The sequence below is a fragment of the Meles meles genome, chromosome 1 (genome assembly GCF_922984935.1).
Source record: "Meles meles chromosome 1, mMelMel3.1 paternal haplotype, whole genome shotgun sequence".
NCBI classification, from domain to species: Eukaryota; Metazoa; Chordata; class Mammalia; order Carnivora; family Mustelidae; genus Meles; species Meles meles.
The window spans coordinates 30,719,670-30,741,289 of record NC_060066.1 but is presented as its reverse complement, the minus strand read 5'-3'; the positions used below and the strand labels follow the sequence as shown (position 1 = coordinate 30,741,289).

The 21,620-nt window shown below is 38.6% G+C and overlaps 1 protein-coding gene across 1 annotated transcript in view; it reads right to left on the bottom strand.

Annotated features, from left to right (window-relative positions):
• RSPO2 (R-spondin 2) overlaps positions 1-21,620 on the bottom strand; it is a 158,047-nt gene that overhangs the window by 46,761 nt on the left and 89,666 nt on the right. The window contains exons 4-5 of the mRNA XM_045998210.1: positions 4,873-5,016; positions 2,608-2,796 (exon numbers count right to left, since the gene is read on the bottom strand). Of these exons, the coding sequence (XP_045854166.1) occupies positions 2,608-2,796; positions 4,873-5,016 (333 nt within the window). The remainder of the gene's footprint in view (positions 1-2,607; positions 2,797-4,872; positions 5,017-21,620) is intronic.

Below are 21,620 nucleotides of genomic sequence, written 5' to 3'. Positions count from 1 at the left end.
CTTCAAGTGTAAATCAATCCATGACTTAAGATATTGCCAGGTTTATTCTTTTTTGGAAAAGCAGATAAGCAGGCAATAATTAAGAAAAAAATAAGCTAAAATATTATACTGGCTTTTACTTTGTAGCCATTTGTTGTCTCATTTTTAATAGATTTCAGTGTAATATCTTATACACTTAGTGACTATTCCATTTCGCTGACCTCTAACTCATGCCTTCCAGTAATCAAAAGCAGCTGACTTTAATGTGGCAGCGCTTTAGTGTGAAGGAGGTTAAGACTGCATTTGTGTGCAATCAGGTTAAGATTGGCTCCAACAGGAGAGAAATCCATACATATGTTGAAAAGATCTGAAAAATGCCTGTATTCCCAACCTGATTACGACTACGTTTTTGCATGGTTTGTCAAAGCAGATCACTGAAATCAAGTCAAGATGTAAAATGGGATAAAGTGGTTTTCTTCTCCATTCTTCCATTAATCACCATGACCTATGGAAGAAAGGAAATTTTCCCTCTCTCACCTGAGGCAAGGTGGGATACTCCGCTGAAAGTTATGCCAATTTTATCAACGGGTGCTCAAGTTGCAAAATTATTTTATTTTTTACTTTTCATTCTACATTTGTAAATAGAAGCTGTTTTTTTTTAATTAGAGAGTAACTTTCCATTTCTATCAGCGATTCTATTTTAGTTTTCTTTTTACAAAACATGTAATTGATTCAACTGTCTGAACTTACTAAACTTAAAGGTCATATAAAAATTCAATTTATTCAACTGAGAATGTCGATACAGGGATTAGAGTGATAGCTGCTCTCTCTCTCCTAATAATATTTGGTACAACCTAAATATGAACTAAATCAGAGTTCATTACTGGTTCACTTTTCAAAAAGATTATTAGCAGATGACACACAAACATTTGTTTTGACATAATTTCAACTGCTGACGGTGTCAGGTTATATTCTGTGAAGACAGTATACTGTTGCTAGAAGCAAAAAAAAAAAAAATATATATATATATATACACACACACACACAAATGCAATAAACATTATAGGTTAACAATGTTGCTGTTATCTACAAAATTTTCAAGCAAGGCTGGGGCTAGGTCAAAATAATTTTGGAGGGGAGGGGAACATGCTGGTTCTTGTTACACATAAGCATGTTCATTATAGGAGCATTTTCGGGTTAATTTTTGTTATTAACGTAAACCACAATTGGGGGACCACATTGCTGGAAGAGGAAAGGTGGGGGGTAGTTACATAAACAATATACAACAAAGAAAGTCTTTCTTTCCAATACCTGAATACATCAGGTTTGTTTTTAGGCACAAGGTTGCAGGTTAAATGCTCTCAGCTATCCAAGAAGTGGCTTATTAGTTTTGTAAGAAAATATTTTCTTTTATTTTGACTGAAAAATACTCAGTTTAACTGAACAAAACCATCCTTGTTAGTGAAAAGCAGACCCAAAAAAACGTTGTTTCAAAGACCCAGCAAAAAAAAGCAAAACTAATTCAAGAGGAAAAGCTGCCTTCTTAATAGTAGCTTCTGAATCTGGATCTAATAGTTCTCAAAAGCCGACTGGAGTCTTCGAGTCTTCAAAGTTTTGTCTTCCTCCATGGGTCATAGACATCCCTAGGCGGAAGCATACTAGGGATATAAAACCCATTTAAGCAGATATATATTCTCTTTCTGGGCTACAGCCGCAGAGCTGGAAAGCAATGCACGAACAGCGAGAATGAAGGCAAACAAATGTTTTCATTATTTTCAAGGGCGATTTTCCAAACACCACTTTCTTTTTCGCTCTTCTATTTTGCACACTAGAAAAGCCCCCACTTCATCTCTGGCAATGTATCGTCTGCTAGTGTGAAAATGGGAGCAAGAGATTATGTTCTCAGAACCACAGCAACAATGCTAAAAACTGCATTTCCCTGTATTGACTGGGCTCCCTCCAGCACCTAAGCTTCTCCTAATTTGTAAATGGGCCGAATCCTGTTATTACAGAATAATTACAGCAAATCAGCACAATTACTACAAAGACATGAATAAACACACACATACCAGTAGCTGTTTTCTACAAATTATTATCCAAACAAAGGGAACTGGCTAATTGTGGTAACATTAAGACAACATTTATTCTTCCCAGTGTTTGGGCAAGTTTATTTTAAGTTGTCATCTTCAACTAGTAACGACGCAGATGATTTTACAGATTTCATAAACCTTTCTAATCTAAACTCTTCTCAGCTGAAAGTTGGCCACTTCCCTCACAGCGACATCTGCAAAGGCCTGATTTTCCTGCTTTAATGGTCCATCAGCAACACACACACACACACACACACACACACACACACACACTCTCTCTCCCTCTCTCTCTCTCTCCTAGAAATCTCACTTTAGAAAGCTCATTTGTCATGCACTCTTCTAAATCATTTTGAGGCATTGTGAAAATGAAATACTCACTTTATATTCTTCACAATTTAAGCACTTGTCTTGTAAGTGAGTACAGTGGGAAATTTCCCCCGTCTCCAATGTTATTACCAAGTTTCCTTTGTGCTGCTCTGGGGGGAGGAGAACTCAGAAAGCACGCAGCCCATGCAGGACAGGAATTCTCTAAACTCACCTCCTGGACAATGCCTCAGGGCCATCTTACACCTCCTGGATTCAGCAATAGTTGGACAAGGTATCGTATCCTTTGCTGGCTTTTTAACAATTTGCCGTGTTCTGGTTTCCAGACCCCATTTAAATCCACATGTGCGATTATTTCTGCTACAAGTTCCCCATTCACTCCAATGACCAACTTCACATCCTTCTAATGAGAAAAAAAAACAAAAACAAATAAAAAACACAGATAACGATTTGGTATCCATTTGGTCCGCTAACATCAAATTTATATAGCTGTGTTTCTACACAACCCCCCTTGAGATAAATTCAGTTGTACAGCCCATAAAGATCTGTATTCCCCTTTTGGATGCTTCAATTTTTTGAACCATAGGGTTACTTTCAGCTGTAAGAAGCAACTACCACATAAGTAATTTAAAAACTATTACTTTGTATCTTAGTTCATTTTTTGAAGGACTATTAGTCCATTCTAAAGATACAGAAATATATACTCTTTAAAAGGGTCAACAGCTGATATCTACAGAAGATCCTCTTTTCAAACCAGGACAGGAGACAAAATAATACATGTTAATTCTGGATGCCCCCATAGTAATTCACAAGTATGTTAGGTTTTTTTTGTTGGTGGTGGTTTTTTTTTTTTTTTTTTTTGAAAGTATGTTAGTTTTATTTGGAAAGTCAGTAGTTCGTGAAGAGGACAGGGATTTTATTTTGCATTTTCCGGTTATCTGAATTCTTTTAACAGGTATCCAAAAACCACGGTATGTATTTCTTACTTCCTAAATTGGTGCTCTATCTCACTATAATCAGATACAGTCAGATATTTAAAAATGTTTGTTTATATGTAAAAGCTTCCAGCATCTCCTTTTGTAAATTCATACACTAGAAATGTCAGCTACCGTCCAAACCCCTGGATTGACTGAAAAAAGGATAAAAATACGTAAAGTTAAACCTCCTCACCAAATTCACCATTAAAATGCCCCTTCGAACTAGCAGATTAAGGACCCGGGCCTGGAGTCCACACACAGTATTTTAACATTTCAGATCTCAGCAGGCATCGTGGTTACTCTGAGATTTTTCAAAGCTGTTTAAGATTTTTATTTAAGGAAGTACATAGGACTCTATTTGTAATTTTTTTACATTTAAGGATTTCGTAAGAGTTTCCACTTAAATGTGTAATGGGTGTGGGTCTCGTCTCTCAAAAGCAAATCCAACATTCTGAATATTCTGTTCTAGTGACTTTTTTAATAGTGTGTCACCTGTACGAATGTATGAACCCACACATAAACAGGAACATAAGTACACATTTCTTCAAAAACTTGTCATTTAAATGTGTTCTCTGCAAACCTTCAAATATATAATTACAGACTCTTTCAATAGTATTTCTGCAGAAAAGAAGTTCTTATTTTTTTTTAAGTCTCCATTTTAAGGGGATGGAAAGTCTCACTTATAATACATAATTCTGTTATAGATCGTATCAGATGTATAACATGTCAAATAAAATTTGCAAGTGGGGGTGCAAGTGGGTGTGGGGCCAAGACCATTACACCTGCAGATTAGAGTCATTCGATTAGGCATTCACCAAAGTGTAGGTACTATAGATCTTTGCCTTTTCATCAGCTGTATAAAAATGTCAATGTTTTTCCAACACTCTGAAAGTATAAAACTTATAAAATGTGTACTCCTAATTATTCATGAACAGGGTATAGGTGTATATTAAGTTATGCATTCTAGATTTAGTAAATTCTAAATTTAGTAAAAGTAACATTGTTTTTTTTTAAGTAACATTGTTTTAATGTAGTTTTGCAACATGCAATCATCAACAAAATCCATTTTGCACAAAACATTTCTTCCCAGTTTTTTTAAATGGCTAAACAAGAAACTCCATAATTAATCTACAGAACCAAAGTGACAGAACGGCTGACTACATGGTGCTACTTGAAAATTTTTTTCTTTTACATAAAATGTTTTTCCTAACAGTTATTAATAATTTAAGAAATACAGGAGTTACAGATGATCAAACCATACCAGCACTTTAACAGTTGAACTAGCTAACACACAACTAGCAAATTTTACACTAAGATTTAGCAGGAGACTATCCATGTCTTGATGCCTAAAAAATTCAGCAAGTCAGCAAAGACCTTAAGTAACAGTCAGTTCTAATTAACAACGAGAGACCCAATTTGTTTTTGAGTTGAATATATCCAGCATTCATTATTTTCCAAGAATCAGGTGTTAAAAGTCTGAAAGTTACATGAAAACTACTCACCCACACATTCCATGGATTCATCTAATGGTGCAAAACCATCTGGACATTCATCAAAGCAGCGGCCTCTATGCAAATAAAAGCCGACTTTGCACTTGGTACAAAAGTCTTTGCTAAAGCAAGAATCACAGTTTTCTATTCTGCATCCTAAAAAACAATTTTAAAGAGAAAAAGAAAATTTCAGTCAAGTGAAATCGACAGTTTTGCAAATAACGCTTGTTTTGCAAGTAACACTCACAAATTTACCAGTTAGCTCCATCGAAATTCTAGTGGTCAGAGAAATATGTGTTCAACTCGTTTGTTTCCTAATGCCATCGCATTCTAAATCACTCCTACCTCTTCCAACAGCTCACCACATCAATGGGCTGAGACAGCATTCCAGCCTAGGGCCCTAGACAGCATAAGACCCTTCAGAAAATTTTGCAACTCCAAATGAGATTAAAACAAAGGATTGAAAAGAAAAAGAAAACATGCCCACTACAAATTGCATTGCTGCTAGGACTGAAATCTGTTCTACTCTTCAAAAGACCTACAGTGAAAAACAACGGGAACACTCTAACCAGTATCTTCTGTTTCAGGACAGTAAATTAAAATTCTGTTTAATGCTGGTCAGTGCTGGCATTTACTTCCAGCAGAAGGTATTTTAACTTGGAGGCGTAGTGTAGGTCACTAGTTTGCAAACCTACAATGTGCCAAAGGCTTTACATTTCCCTTTAGTCTTTATAATAATCCTACAAGGTGGGTAGTATTCCTCTTTTGCAAAAAAGGAACCTGAAATTAAGAGAAGTCACATAGCTACTAGTGGCTGAGCTGGTTCTGAGAGGCCCCCAAATTGATTGCCTTCTAACTCTGTAATCTTTTCTCTATAATGCACTAACAGAATTTTACTAGTTACAGATTGTGAAAAAGACAGTGCTTTTTAGGGGGCACCTGGGTGGCTCAGTCATTAAGCATCTGCCTTTGGCTCAGGTCATGATCCCAGGACGCTGGGCTCAAGCCCCACGTTGGAGCTGCACATTGGAGCCGCACATCGGAGCCACACATCAGAGCCGCACATCAGAGCCGCACATTGGAGCCCCACATCGGGGCCCCACATCCAGCTCCCTGCTCAGCAGGTAGCCTGCTTCTCCCTCTCCAGTTCCCCCTACTTGTGTTCTCCGCTCACTTTCTGTCATAAATAAATAAAATCTTTTAAAAAAGAAAAAGAAAAGAAGTTTTTTTTCTTTTAAGCCTGCTAGGTCTGGGTTTGAACCCTAGCTCTGCTCTTAGCAGCTCTGTGACTCAGGACAACAACAGACTTCTGATTGTCTATTTCCTTCTGTATAAAACAAGGACATCACTGACTTTATCAGGCTGTTGCAAAGATTTGTAAGAGCATATGAAAATCGACTGGCTTATAATAGATGCTCTGCACACAGAAACAATAGATTAGAAACACGTGTTTTCCCACTAACCCACACACATTTCAACAAAGTGTAAAACGAAGAACTACTTTATAGGCTAAGTATCCTAGGTCAGATTCCCTGGTAGGCCAGGGACATCTGGACCAGAGATAATTGGCTTGCACAGGTGAAAATAAACATACTCGACTCTTGAAGGAGAGGAAAGAAAAGAAGCTTGGAGGATTCATTAAAAGCTCAGATTTTTGACAGATTATAGTACATATTACTTAAAACAGACTTAATGGATGGCAATTAACAATGCATAAAGCTCTATGAAAACTCCATGACATCACATTTATTCACTTAACAAGACCCCGGATGTCACTACTGGATCTGATCCCTTAAGGATTCAGAAAAAAACTTTAAAATGAACAGTTCCTGTAAGCAAAGAGATAATGGGATAGAAAATACAACTGAAACAGGAAAGTCCTGAATAATTTGAAAATCAAGAAAATAAAGTTAAAAAGAAGAATTTAAAGACAAAAGAAATTGGTTGAAATAGATTGCATTTTAAATAATGACAAGGTTCTGGACCTATAAAAAGAAAATGGCAACTCTTCACCTCTCAATTTGGGGTTTAACAGGTCTTCATGGATTAAATGACCGCCGTGAAGCAGCTAACTCAATCTGTAAGATGTTACCAAACTTACAGTTGGAAAACCAACTATGTGTGGGTGAGAGTCTGTAGTCCAATTACACTACTGCTCTTTTCTGGAGGACGGTGGATAAAGAAGAAGAGTTTATCACCCCATAAAATGTGCATTTGTAATCTTAAATACTGTAGCCTGTATTTTAATGAGACGGTGGTCTACAGCTGGCCAGTAGCTTCTTAACCATGGTCAAAACCCAGGACTTCAGTCCACAAATTGTTAGTTTTCGTGCTTTTTTCAAAAGCAAGCAGCCCTTCCTATCGGCTGAATTATTTTCCAAGAAATGATAAACATTCCGAAGATAAAACAGAACTGAGGGGTGAAGAGAACAAAGCATTTATATTAAGAAAAGAGGACTATACACTTCATAAATCAGCTCTTCTTATCTACAGAGTCTGAGGTTTGTTTTTTTTTTTTAAAACACGGATTACACCAATAAGCTCTTTGGCCTAAAAGTTGCAGCAATGAGCATTTGGAAATAATGTTACAAGGTCCTCTGCTAATTTTGAACTGTTACTTGTAGCTCACCTTCCTCATTTCATTCCATGCCCCTAATACCAGTTCATAGAATGTGGAATTTCTGAAATGCCTATCATTCTCTGTGAAGTCTCTTAGGACATCTTCAGGCATAAATGCTTCTTAAAGAAAGCTCGATTATTTGTCCTCAAATTTAAGTAGAATAAATATCCAACATATTTAAATTGTAGATTACTTCAGCCATGAAAAAGCACGAGGTGAATTATGAGCAATGACTGAGAATAAGCTCTAACATCCATCATTAAGTGAAAGAGGCAAGTTGCAAGATATAGAGAGTGTGGTATAAGAAAACTGTGCTTGGGTGTGCGTGCGTGCGTGTGTGTGTGTGTGTGTAGGAGCTTCGAGAAATTAATTTGAGAAAGGTGGTGGAATTTTGAAATAGGTTAAAAATTACCTATTTCTGAATCATATGAATCTTTTGTAATTGTAATACATTTATGTATTAAAAGTAAAACAGAAGTTATTTCCATGAACGCTGTGACCTTAAATTTGCAGAAAATAATGCTATATGAATGTTCTGAAATAAAATCTTTTGATTCCAACTAGTAAGAATGAATCAAGGAATAGTATTCTATCCCCAATTTCTTCAGAATTGGAAATTCTGAAAAATTATGTGCATCACATTATACCCCTTTTAATGCTGAACCTATCTTAGCCTTTGAAACACACAACAGTTTGACCATCTCTGGTCCAGTATTCTTTGTTTCTGTATGTTCCAGGGTGCTTTTCCTTCATTCAAGTCATTAGGGGGAAAAATCCCTAAATATTACTTGTTCAACAAAGCATTTAAACAAAAGCTTTGATTGGCACCAAGTTCTAACATCATCCCCTGACCTTCGTGGTCTCAGCCACTCGACCACAAACAAAACCAGTGCAGGCGGCCCACACACTCAGCAGCCTAAACGACACAACTCATCTAATCACCAACACCTTTGAACAGAAAGCTTTTTAAAACAACAGCATAAGCCACCTACCCTGACAATCTGTCCCTTGACAGGCTTCCTAGAAACCTTTCCTCACCAGCTCCAGCCCCATGCACAACCCTCTGTCCTGTTCAGCTACTTCTAGAACGAACTCTTCTGTTTTGGAGAAAACCACTCCGTATGGCCTCACAGTTCTGGGCTTTCCCCTCTAGCCTGTACCCATACTCCCAGAAACTTCTTCAACTTTTTATCCTTAAATAAGTGAGATTCACACCAACTTGATTAATTCCTTTACAGAAAAGTGAAACATTCTGATTATAAATAAAAATTCAAAACAGGTGCAGAAGATACAGATATACTCTTATTTACCTGAATGGTACATCACACCTGCTTTCCAGAAGTAGACATTCTATTAACAGTCTGGGAAAATCTTTCTGTTAATCTTACCAATAAAAGAGTTTTAGAACACCAACAGGATGATTCAGTAGACTGACAAACTTCAGAAAACTCTATACGGCTTAAGAAAACAAGAATACCAAAGTTTGCTAAACATGGGTCTCTGTAAAAATCTGTACTTTAAGGCCTTATTCAGAAATAAGACCTTGGTTCAGCCAACTTACATGCTTCTAAATTACAGCGCCTCCTCAAAAATGTAATCCAAGTGAGCACTGCCAATGTCGGTTTAAGTAAAATTACTGTCCAAGTGAAACTGTGTCCAAATGCAATCTGATGGGGCTGTCATTTGGCAAAGGGAACTTACTGTGGCCAAGAAACAAAATAGGGTAGGTACCCTTCTCCTGTCTTTCCATGGTATCCATACAGGCTCCATTACAACATTCTTCAAATTATACTGAATTTTCAGTTCAACAGTTCATCCTAAGCATTCTCCAAAAATGGAACATGTGCCAGGTATTGTACCAGACCCTGAAAACCTAAAATTATAACACCCACTCCCTGGGCTAGAGGAGCAAAAGCTATAGGGAGGGGGCTACGAGGCACTCACACAGCGTCGCAGCACAGCGTAGTAGATATTAAAGGCATGTGCTGTGTACATTAGAGACGGAAAAGACAGATCCATTTCTGTTCTGCCATTACAGTTTTTTTTTCTTTCAGTCTGTAAATTCTTTATTTCTAACATAGTGCTGGACACATGGTGGAGTTTTCATGCTTACCAAGTGAACTAACATAAGTATCATTTAAAAACTCAATTCTTTTATATTTAAAAATTCATCAGGATGCCTAGTAGGAGATTGCTTGCACATGCCCTGTAAATACTGAAAGAAAAGCCATGGTTGCTGGAAAGAACTGCAAATCTTACTGGAAGAACAAATAATGCAACACCTGAAAACAATCGTAATTGAGAACGTAAATACCGAAGCATGGCCAGGAATGTATGTCATGGAAGTTGGAACATCAGCTGAGCAGGTTTGGGAGAGACAGCAGGAAGAGTCGAGCCTTGGCGGGGGCGACTCCATTCAGAATTCCGCAACAGAGAAAACTCACAGGGCACATGACGGACCCGACGACGAGGGGCTTCTGTGAGCGGGAGATTAGAATCGGGAATGGCTACTTGGGTGTAGACTGCTGTAGGTAGGGAATTTCACTTCTTATTTTACTTCATTTCAAACAAGGAAGTTAAATTATAAATTTGTATGATTTCAAGTATTTAAGTAATAATTAATAAAAATGAAGATTGGTTCAAGCTTAGGGCTTGGTCTGACTAGCAGTGAGAGGTCTTCATGGATTTTTTTTTTTTTAAAGATTTTATTTATTTGACAGAGAGAGATCAAAAGTAGGTGGGGGGGGCAGGCTCCCCGCTGAACAGAGAGTCCTACACAGGGCTCGATCCCAGGCACCTGGGATCATGACCTGAGCCACCCAAGTGCCCCTCTTCATAGATTTTTTTTTTAAAGAGTTCATTTATTTATTTGAGATCACAAGTAGGCAGACAAGCAGGCAGAGAGAGAGAGAGGGAAGCAGGCTCCCCGCTGAGCAGAAAGCCCGATGCAAGGCTCGATCCCAGGACCCTGGGATAATGACCTGAGCGAAAGGCAGAGGCTTTAACCCACTGATCCACCCAGGTGCCCCTCTTCATAGATTCTTTTTTTTTTTTTAATTTATTTATTTATTTTCAGTGTAACAGTACTCATTGTTTTTGCACCACACCCAGTGCTCCATGCAATACGTGCCCTCTCTATTACCCTCCACCTGGTTCCCCATAGATTCTTGAGCAGGAGAGAAACATGACCAAGATGGTACCTGGTTTGTTCCCTGATTTCAACAGATAGAAGTGCCAGGAGGCCAAGCATCATGCTGGGGAGCTAAGAGGCACAGATGAAAAAGCAAAGTTCCCACACCCCAGGATCTTGGTCTACTAGAAGCAAAAGTACACAGGGAGGCAATGAGATAGTAATGTGATTACTCTTTCGTATATACAGAGTAAGCGGGGGAGTGCATACTTTCAGGAAATTAAGTTTCCTGAAAGAAGGAAGAGAGTGGGGTAAGAAAAACCACCAAGAGGCTCAACACTAAGTAGTAAATGTCACAGGAAAGGGAGTTACAATCCATCAATACAACTGGCAAACTGTGTGGAAGAGACGAAAAACAAAGAGAAACCAAAGACCCCATTACCCTCTTCTCCTTTGGTGTCCCTGCCCTCTCCAGGCTTTGGCACACCAAGAGAGTTTTATCTTCCCACCAAAATCTACATGACAAGAACCATCTGTTAACTGAATAGCTCAGAATGGCCAATAATAGAAACAAAAGAATTAAACCTTAAATTCAAAGGAGAGAAAAACCAGCCCTTTTTATTTTAGATTTTATTTGTTTATTTGACACAGAGAGAGATCATAAGTAGGCAGAGAGGCAGGCAGAGAGAGAGGGGGGAGCAGAGAGCCCGATGTGGGGCTCAATCCCAGGACCCTGAGATCATGACCTGAGCCGGAGGCAGAAGCTTTAACCCACTGAGCCACCCAGGTGCCCCAAACCAGCTTTTGTTAAGCTCAATTGTGATAATGTAGTCTATATTGCAATTAAATACTGGAGAAAGGGAAGCAATCAGTGAGGTAGAGAGGACTTCAGACACATACAGATACATCCTTTTCTATTTATTCTTCATCATCAGGGCTGTTGGGTGGGTATAAGCAACCTTAGCAAACCATGAAAATCTGACTGTTTACTGTCCATCTGCCCTTTACTGGATATCTCCATTCAGCATTCCATTCAGAATGTAACAGACGCTGACGCCTACTAGGAGTATTTGGTCTTTGGGCCAGAGTTGTAAGTATCAGAGAGCATTAAGCCAGACCCTCGAAAACCCTAGAGCATCTCAGCTCAGTGCATGCTAAAGCTTTAACAGATATTCACAGGACAGGTTGTTCCAAAAGACATTCAGAAATAGAGTGTTAGCAATTTTTCACATGGGAAGTACTAAACTGTGTAACTTAATATGGGAGTTTTTAATTGTTTAAATATTTTTAGGCTTCTCTAACAACTTCAAATACTGCTGTTTAACATTCCTTCTCAAAACTTGCAATGGCTTATGTATACCTAACTAAAGTTTTTAAGCTTTATGTTACCAAAATCATGCATTTCCAATATATACTATTGCAATAATCGCATTAGACTAGGGACTGTTGAAAACTATGACCTAAAATTTAAAATTACGTTTTTTGTAGTATGGTCTAAGTTACACATAGCTCTTTAGAAGCTTCATTTGTTTCAACCAAAAAATAATAATAATAAAGGACACATTCAGAGGTTTTAGGACTCAGTGTTTCATACTTACAACTGAACAATTTTTGGATGACATAGAAAACCAGCACTACTAAGTTAAAAGAAGACCCAGGGTAGAAATCTGTGTAAAACCCACTGGAATGGGGTTAAGTCAAGATTGTCCTTATTAGTTAGGAGAATTAGTAGAGAATGAAATCCAACTATGTCAAGTGCAGAATAGGAGACTTAGAACAGAAGCCAAAGGCAGAAAATAAGAACTATGTTGAGAATATAGTGGCCTTTCAAATAGCACAGTGGTTAGCAGATCTGGGGGCAGAATCTTGGCTCATTTACCATTATGTGACTGTGGGCAAGTCAGCAAAACTCTCTGCCTCGGTATCATCATCTATAAGAGGTAACATTAGTTCCTATCTCAGAGTTGTTGAGAGAATACAGAAGGGTTGACAAAGGCAAGGATTTCAACATAGTTTCTAATGTGTAATTAATGATCAAAGAATGTGAGCTATCATGAGTGTAGACATTTACCAGCTAGGACAGTCCAAGATGGTCGATGAAAAGAAGCACAAACAAGATACAATACTCCATGGTAGTGGATATGTAGGTATATATATGTATATATATATCCATTATATATGTATATATAATCATTTTTTTTTATATTTTATTTATTTGACAGAGAGAGAGAAGTCACAAGTAGTCAGAGAGGCAGGCAGAGAGAGAGGGAGAAACAGGCTCCTCACCGAACCGAGAGCCCGATGCGGGGCTCGATCCCAGGACCCTGAGATCATGACCTGAGCCGAAGGCAGAGGCTTAAACCACTGAGCCACCCAGGCGCCCCAGTATATATAATCATTTTAATAAATCTTTATGTATGTGCACTACTCAAATGGAAGACATTACCCAAACACCAACACCTGTAGTCAATATAATGACTTTAGCCTTGTTTAGGTCATGCACCTAAAGAAATGGAATATAATTACTCATTGGTTACCTATATAGAAAGTCATCTACTTCAAACATTAGGAACCAGGACTTAGCAAAACAGAGATCCAAATGTAATTTTGACTTTAGTAGGGGAAATTACATTCTCTCTGTGCCCTACTCCCTTCAGCAACAGAGAGGAGGGGGAAAATACTAGACCTAACCATATCAGATGATAGTTTGGAGTACCAAATTTAAGATGAGAACAAAAAGAACAGATGAAAAGAACCACATAAAAACTGTATTGCTCCCTAAAGCTAAATAAGCCCACCCAAAATATTGTTATACTGGGTATCACAAAATATTCAACAGCTATTGCTTGAAAAGCACAGGCTTTTCAAGTACAATGAAAATGTTCAATTTTTGAAGTGCACTAGGGTGGTCTATCATAGCCATTAGGGTAGTGACCACAAGGGCAGTAAAATTCTCACCTTGGTTGTAATTTTAATCAAGTTGCAATTAGGTAGGATGAATGGAATCCAGTCAGAAATTTGCGTAGTTTTTCAAGTAGCTATAAGAGTTTTATCTTATATGCCAAAGTGTCCTTTATTTCAACTTTGGAAGATGCATATACTATCAAAACTACCTCTTTTCTCCCAACTCATTTTACAGTGTTGCAACTGTTCATTTTTTAAAAATACCCAAAACTCAAATTTGTGAAATATGTTAGTAGATGCACTGTAATATCTGAATGTTTAAGAATCGTATCTTGCCAAAGGAAAAAATAAGCCACAACTATATCTTGCCCACCCACACACACAAAAAAATGTCTGAAGAAACCCTGATGTTTGTGTATAAAATCATGTGGTTAAACAATGAGGAACTATAAAAATGTTGGCTCCATTTTTTGTATATTCAAGTAATGCATATTTGAAGCCATTCTCAAAATAACTGAAATTAAAACATAGACACATTTGCCTTGAATACAAAACTAGGTGTTTAAAGGGACTTTTTTACCCACTTAAAGCAGATCAGAGGGGAGGGCAATTACCTCAAAATAAAATAGGGAAGGAATGTGATAACAGTTTAAAAAAATCATAAAGCAAATTAATGTCTCCTATCAAATTTTATTTTCTTACTAAGCAGCAGATTGCTCATCTTGGTTACTCTTTGTACTTTTCCGTCTTTTGGAACTCGTCAACCTTTCATATGAAGGTAGAACCAGAGCAGTTTAATAAACTTCAGACCTGGGACTTCGCTGAATTTCTCCAAATATTGGAAAATGCATCTCTCTCCACCCAACGAAACAGGAGAGTATATGGAAACTAATACAGGTCTTGCTCACCACTCAACCCTCATGCAAGGAAGACAAGAACAATCTCTTAATCCCTTCACACTCCCAAATTGGCAAACTTTTCCTCTAAAGGGCCAGGTAGTGAGTATTTTAGGTCTTGTGGGCCATGCCATCTCTGACTAAACTACTCAACTCTGTGGTAGAGCAAAAACAGACCCATATCTACAGTATGTAGATGATTCAGTGTGGCTGCTTTCCAATAAAACTTTATTTATGAGCACTGAAATTTGAAGTATCACTTTTGTGTACTACAAAATATCACTCCTCTTTTGATATTTTCCCCAACCACTTAAATGCCTCACAGCTATTCTTTTTTTTTAAAGATTTTATTTGTTTATTTGACAGAGATGACAAGCAGGCAGAGAGGCAGGCAGAGAGAGAGAGTAGGGGAAGCAGGCTCCCCGCTGAGCAGAGAGCCCAATGTGGGGCTCGATCCCAGGACCCTGGGATCATGACCTGAGCCAAAGGCAGAGGCTTTAACCCACTGAGCCACCCAGGCGCCCCCCAACAGCTATTCTTACAAGAGCCCCACAAAAAAGCTGGCACTGGGATTTTGCACATAGGTCATAGTTTGCTAACCCCTAGGCTATGGAAATGATCCAAAGCCATGGGGCGTATTGCAAGAGAAAGGAAAAAAGAAAAGGTTTCATTTTTAAAATCCCAAATGGTAGCTTTTAAGCTTAGGGAGGCATAGTAATGTCTTATTTACATCATCTGACAGTGCAGAGATGACAAATACCAATGGAGGAAATGGAAATGAGTTATCCCAATGTGGGAACATTTTTAGTTCCATGTTTCTCATACCATACTGATAAATCAAGAAAGAGGACTCTTTATGAGTTGTCAATAGGTCAAAATTCTTTGCTATTTTAATAAGCTTTTAGTTTCTTGATTACACGTAGCATTGACTTATCAGTGAAGGGTTGGTTAGAGAGAAAGAAGAGAGAATAACTTTACCAAACAATGCCTTTTGGCTAAAATCTGCATAACATTTATGCCTAGCCATGGTCTGATCTACCTGTCAACTCTGTTTGTGAAGATGGCTTTGTTAGGTCTGCTCACCCAGCCTGATGATAAAAGTAGGTATTTTCAGCCATGCTATGTATTGGCAGCAACCCTCAGGCTTGTCAGTGGACTTCTCAGAACTTGTTACCTGCTCTGTAAATGGGGATAATACTGCTTCAGTCCTAAGATTACCAGGAGCAAATGAAAGGATGGACGCAAATGCACTTTAAACACAAAGTACAAAATAGAAGACTTATTTGCACAAAGGAAAACAGCACACGATAGCATCTGCCTTTAAAACAAGGATATTGTCAAACTTGGGTCTAGACAGAAATAAGAGGCTCATTCAAAAAAACTACGAAGCCCACAAGAAAATTAAAAGTAAGCTCGAGAACTAAGACTTCGTTAATTAAATAGCAAAGCAAACTTCTTACTTCCCAACCGTTAGGATCCTGATTAAAAATTAAAAATCTTCCTTTACAAATATTGAAAATTATAAAACCATGTTTGCCACAGAGAAGCAAGTAGTTATTCCAGCTCTCAGGATATTTTATTTGATAGAATTTAGCTTCTAGAATAAATAGAAAGTGTGGCCCATTAGTTTTCTCCAGAGGGTTATGTAATATCATTAAGGCAGAGTGGTTCGCAACAGAGGCTTTGGCTTGGCTGCTATGGACCAGCGTGTCAAACATCCCTGGGGTGAGGAGAATAACCTTTACCACAGTTGTTGGTGGCATCTCTGATGTGGCTTACTTCTTAAATGCTTGATGGCTTAGTCACACTGGGGCTACAGGTCACAATGATTAGAACTAAGATGGTTCCACTCTGGGCACAGGAGGACCACTGTCATCTTTGAAAGGCTCACGTTGGTCATGTCATTTACCTGCTTTAAAATCCTTGGTGGCTTCCCTTTACTTCCAGGATTGGCTTGATTTGAGAGCCCAAGATCCTTCTGAGCAGAAGGATCTTCTACTATCCTCCTACTTTCCTTCTACTTCTTCTATCCTTCTACTTCCCTAGTCCCGTCACCAGGGGTACTTGTACACTGGCTAGGGTGACGTTTCCTCCAAACTCCCCATGTCCTCCCAGCATACAGATACCTGAGACAACAAGGGCAATGTCCCTCTTTGGGAAAGAAACCAGGTTAAGAGAATACCCTTTCAAAGGGTGTCGAATTAAAATGAGGACCTACCCTCTCCCCATTCGAAAAAGAGATTCTGAAGTTAATAATATGTTTTGTTATTTTATTTTCCATGAGAAGCAGCATGGTATGGTTAAAGACACATAACTAAGTGAAATAAATCAGACAGAAAGGCAAATATTGCATTATCTCGCTTATATGTGGCATCTTAAAGAGAGAGAGAAAAAAAAAAGAAAAAAAAAACTCAGGAAAAAAAAAAAAAAGATCAGGTTTGTGGTTACCTGAGGCTGAAGGTAGGGTGAGGGGGGAATTGACAGAAGGTGGTCAAAATAAATAGAATAGAATAAATAGAATAAGTGAGTACTAGGGATGTAAGTTCCAACAAGATGAACTATCATCAGTATTGTTTCTTGGTGTATTTGAAAGGTGGTAAGAGAGTAAATACCAAAGATCTCACCACATCTCATTTCTTTTACTTTATTCTTTGTATTTAAATGAGATGATGGATATAACAAAATGTACTGTGGTAACTGTCTCATAAAATACGCAAGTATAATTATGCTATACACTTAAACATCCATAGTGCTATATATCAATTATATCTCAATAAAAATGGGTTAAAACAAACAAACAAAAAAAAAAAAAAGAAAAGAAACACAGGTGTTACCATCAGAGAAAATCCTAGATCTCATTCTTAGGTCTGCTTATATGTCCGTGGGTAGGGTTCTGAGTCTCTCTGAGCTTGTTTTTTCAGTGATAAATTTGACTACCTACATCACAGGCTTGTTGAGAGAGCATTAGAAGAGCCATTCCCACCAGCAATTTGAGGAGAGGAGTTGGTCTGGACCAGCAAAAAGCAGTCATTTTGGGAGGCGGTTGTAGAATCATGGAATATTAGAGCAATGACCTCACAGGCTCCCTTACTTTTTACAGATAAGGACACCAGCACTCTCAGAGAATATGAGCTTCACCCAACATCAGAGTACATCAGGACACCTGACTGGTGTCTAGCCCAGGAGCCAGCTGTGGACAGAGGAAGCTGAAGGATCCTGTCAGTCTGTGTAGTCACCATGATCCCTCATCTCCTGCCCATAAACACTCCCCTGCTCTTCCTGTCAAAACATGGCCCCAGATCATGGTTTACAAAGCTTCAATTCATGTGGAAGCCATGTTTCAGTCAGAATCTTTATCAACAAAGTCAAAACAAAAGAATTAGACTCTAAGATACCAGACACGGTTGTAATTTAGAATATGAAATGTGCCAGGATACACAAAATAATGGCAATCTCAAAGAAGAGCAAGTCACGAGAAAGTGGAGAAGGCAAAGATGGGAGCTGAAGGGGGCGGGGGGTGGGGGGGTGGATTCAGGATTACTGGAAACCTCCAGTGTTTTCTATTCTACTGTGATCAGCTCAGTAGGGCACACAAACAGATACAGGATTACTGATCACACTGATGATTAATGAGAGATATGGGGAAGGGTACATACTTCCTCAAAATATCTTCATATGCTTAGGTGATGCTAAAACTTGACTTTTACTAAATACGAAGTGTCCTATTCGATAATCAGTGACAGGTAGAGAAACATAATTATTATACTGTAGCAATTCTCAAAGTGGAGTTTCTGACCCAGCCCCTCAGCATCACCTGGGCACTTGCTGAAAATGGTAAGTTCTTGGGCAGCATCTCGGATCTACTGTATCAGAGACTTGGGGCATAAGGGGGTACCCCTCAGTATTTTCACATGTGTTAAACTCCAAATGTCCCCTAACCCTTTGCTATCTAGCCATCCAGGTGGGGTGAAGACAGGAGAAAATAAAGCTAAGTTACACAATTTCCAGAATCTTTCAATTACTGTTCTCACCTAACTGCTAGCATGTCCCTTCTCTGACCCCTTTTATGAATCTGTAATACACCTACCCTAATTGTCTCTTATGCTTTAGCAGTACTTTGGGTAATAGTAATTTTAAAACACTATTGTCTGATTTTTTTTTTAGAATGCCTATTGCTATATTTGAATTTAAATTCAATTAGCCAACATATCCATGGTCTGATTCTCATAAGTTTCACCTGCAACCCAACTGGGTCTTCAGTCCATCCATAAGTATCTTCTAAGTAAAGACATTCTTATTTTTTTATTTCTCATATAATCCCACTAATACAGATATCATAACAACATGTTTGTTAGTGGCCTGCATCTGTATAGATCTTTAAACATATCTCATACAGACTTTATAGTTCTCACAGTAATTATATACCTCCCTCTCATAGTTCACAGTTGTTCAGATTTGATTAAAAATATTTTAAACATTTGTTAATTTAAAATACTGAGACCTTTTCCCAAATGCATCATTAAACTTCATGATTCAGAAATGGCAGGTGTTTCTAACAGCACTCGAATTTAACATGTAGTAATTCTTTAAAAACACCTAAACACTGGTCTTGGAGTTCACAAATTAAGGGATGGTTATATTTAACTACAAGTTTTCTCATATGTTCAAAATTACTAGTTTTTAAGCCTATGTCATTTCAAAAACATGTCAACATTCTTTTAGCCTAGAACACATTTTTACAAACTGCCTAAATGAAGCAGAATCATAAAATACAGCAGAAAGAACTAAAAAGAAAAGTAGCAAATTCTCTGGATTCTGAGCTCATTTCTGTAATGTTTTGTTTACAAATGATTTTTGAAAATACGCTGCCTCTGGCAACAAAAGTATATATTATTTTCTTATAAAAATGAGCTGGTTCTTTTTTGGTCACTTCAGCTTCTTTTTGACTCTCCTCCTGATAAATGAATAAAATGAAGCCTTGACTGATGGGAGTCAGATGATCCTCCACAGGTTGCTGATTCAATAAGCATTCAGTTCAAGGCTCGTTTTCCCACTTAGGTTTTGGATTTTATGTTCTCCTGTCTCTTCAGTGACCTTGTTTCCTCAACTGTCCCTCTCTTGCTCCACCTCATCTGGCTCTTTTCCAGTCAAGTCCTCTTCCATCTCTCTCTCTCTCTGACACACACACACAACAACTACACACTAAACACACACACACACACACACACACACACACACACACACACATATACACACGTGCTGATCTCCTAATCCAAGAGCCTTCTTGCTAGCATTAGATACTTTTCAACCAGTGCAGGAATGAAGGAAAAGAAGACGACTATCTACAATCATGGTGTCTCCTTGCCTAAGACTCCACGTGCTCCCTCCAACCACAGCTATCAGGATAGTGCTCCAACAGAAACAATGAATTACTCCCATTCAGGTCAACAGTTCTATTGTTTAAACAGTCCAACTCAGACATTGACCCCTTGCTACTTCTCAAGCCTTCCTACTTCTTTCTTCTGGGATATCAGTCTCTGATTTTCTATTTTCCTGGTGACTCTGCCATAGGCTGTTCTTTACTTGCTCTTAAATATCAACATTCTTCAGGCTTTAATCCTCAGCACTCCCCAACCCCCTCAGTTAATATCCTCTTCTTCTTGCCAAGGATTGAGATTAGACTTCCCTTGAGATCTTTGAACACTTACATCTAATTGCTCATTGGGTACCTTCCCTAGGACTTCTCATACCACCTTGAGCGCAACATGTCCCCAAATCAACCATTCTCCACCATAATGGGCTTTTCTCGCCAGCACATACACCACTCCTCCTGTACTCTGCACCTGGATAAATTTCACTGCACAGATCCCAAGCCAAATTCGTAAGAGTAATCTCAATTTCTCCTTTCATCTTTAGCCAACGTCAAATTACCAAGTCCTATTGACTCTTCCTCACTCTCACTCTCCATCTCCCTGCTTCCACTATGACTATCTTCTCTTCATTCATTCATTCATTCATTCATTCATTCATTCAACAAGTATTTGTTGAGCCCCACTGAGTGTCACACTATTCTGCATAGTATCAGCCTAAAGAGGACAGTCCCCAAATCCCTTTCCTCTTGAAGCTTACATTCTAGTGGGAGAGAAGAATAAAACAGAGAAGAAAAATATACAGTATGTTAGTTACTCATAGTGCTAAGGAAAGAAGGGAGGGAAGGAGGGAGTGAGAGAAGGAGGAAAGGAAGAAGGAATAAAGAAGGAAGGAAAGAAATAGTGGGATAAGGAAAGTTAACATTTTAGACAAATCAGTCAGGGAAGGTCTGATAAGGAAAAAGCTCTTCTCATTTCATTTTTTTTTAAAGAAGATTTTTATTTATTTATTTGAGAGAGTGAGAGAGAGAGAGCATGAGCAGGGGAAGGGGGAGAAAGGGAAGCAGACTCCCCGCTGAGCAGGGAGCCTGATGTGGAGCTCGATTCTGGGACTCTGGGATCATGACCTGAGCTGACGGCAGAGCCAGCCAGGTTCCCCTCATTTTTTTTTTTTTTTTAACCTTGATCCCTCTTGCCACCTTCACTGCTGACTTCTCTTAAACTCTCCTGTAGTGCGACCGAAAGGAAAGGAGTTCCTGACTTTATCATTCCCTTACTTGAAATCCTTCCTGGACTACTTGTGGCTTCTGCAAGCTGAACTGCCTCAACGTAGCACGTCAGGTTTGTTGTGCTCTGGTGGCCGCCACTGGGACTAGCACCATTCCCGGTTAAGCAGCACAGGAGGATTAACCTCCGGCTTTTGACTTAGCGACGGATGACTGTTTCTGTGTCTCCACGCCTTCACATGCGGCTTTTCCTTTCCTACCTATAATGCTTAATCCTAATAATCCTAAAAACACCCATGGGCTTCTAAATACACTTCAGAAAGTGTATTTCACCCAGCTTAGGTAACTTCATAAAATAAAAATCCCACAACCCACTTCGCACTCTTCTTTGAAAACTGAGAACATGTATCTCTCACAGAGGATCTGGCACAGGATAGAAGTGAATTATAGTGCCCTTTATCATACACTACACTGAGTTAATTACCTGTCTGCTTCACTCAAGCAGGACTTCTCAACTCAAGACTACTGACATTTTGGGCCAGATAGTTCTTGGTCGCAGGGGGCTGTTCTGTGCACTGTACAATGTTTAGTAGTATTTATAGCCTCTATTGACTA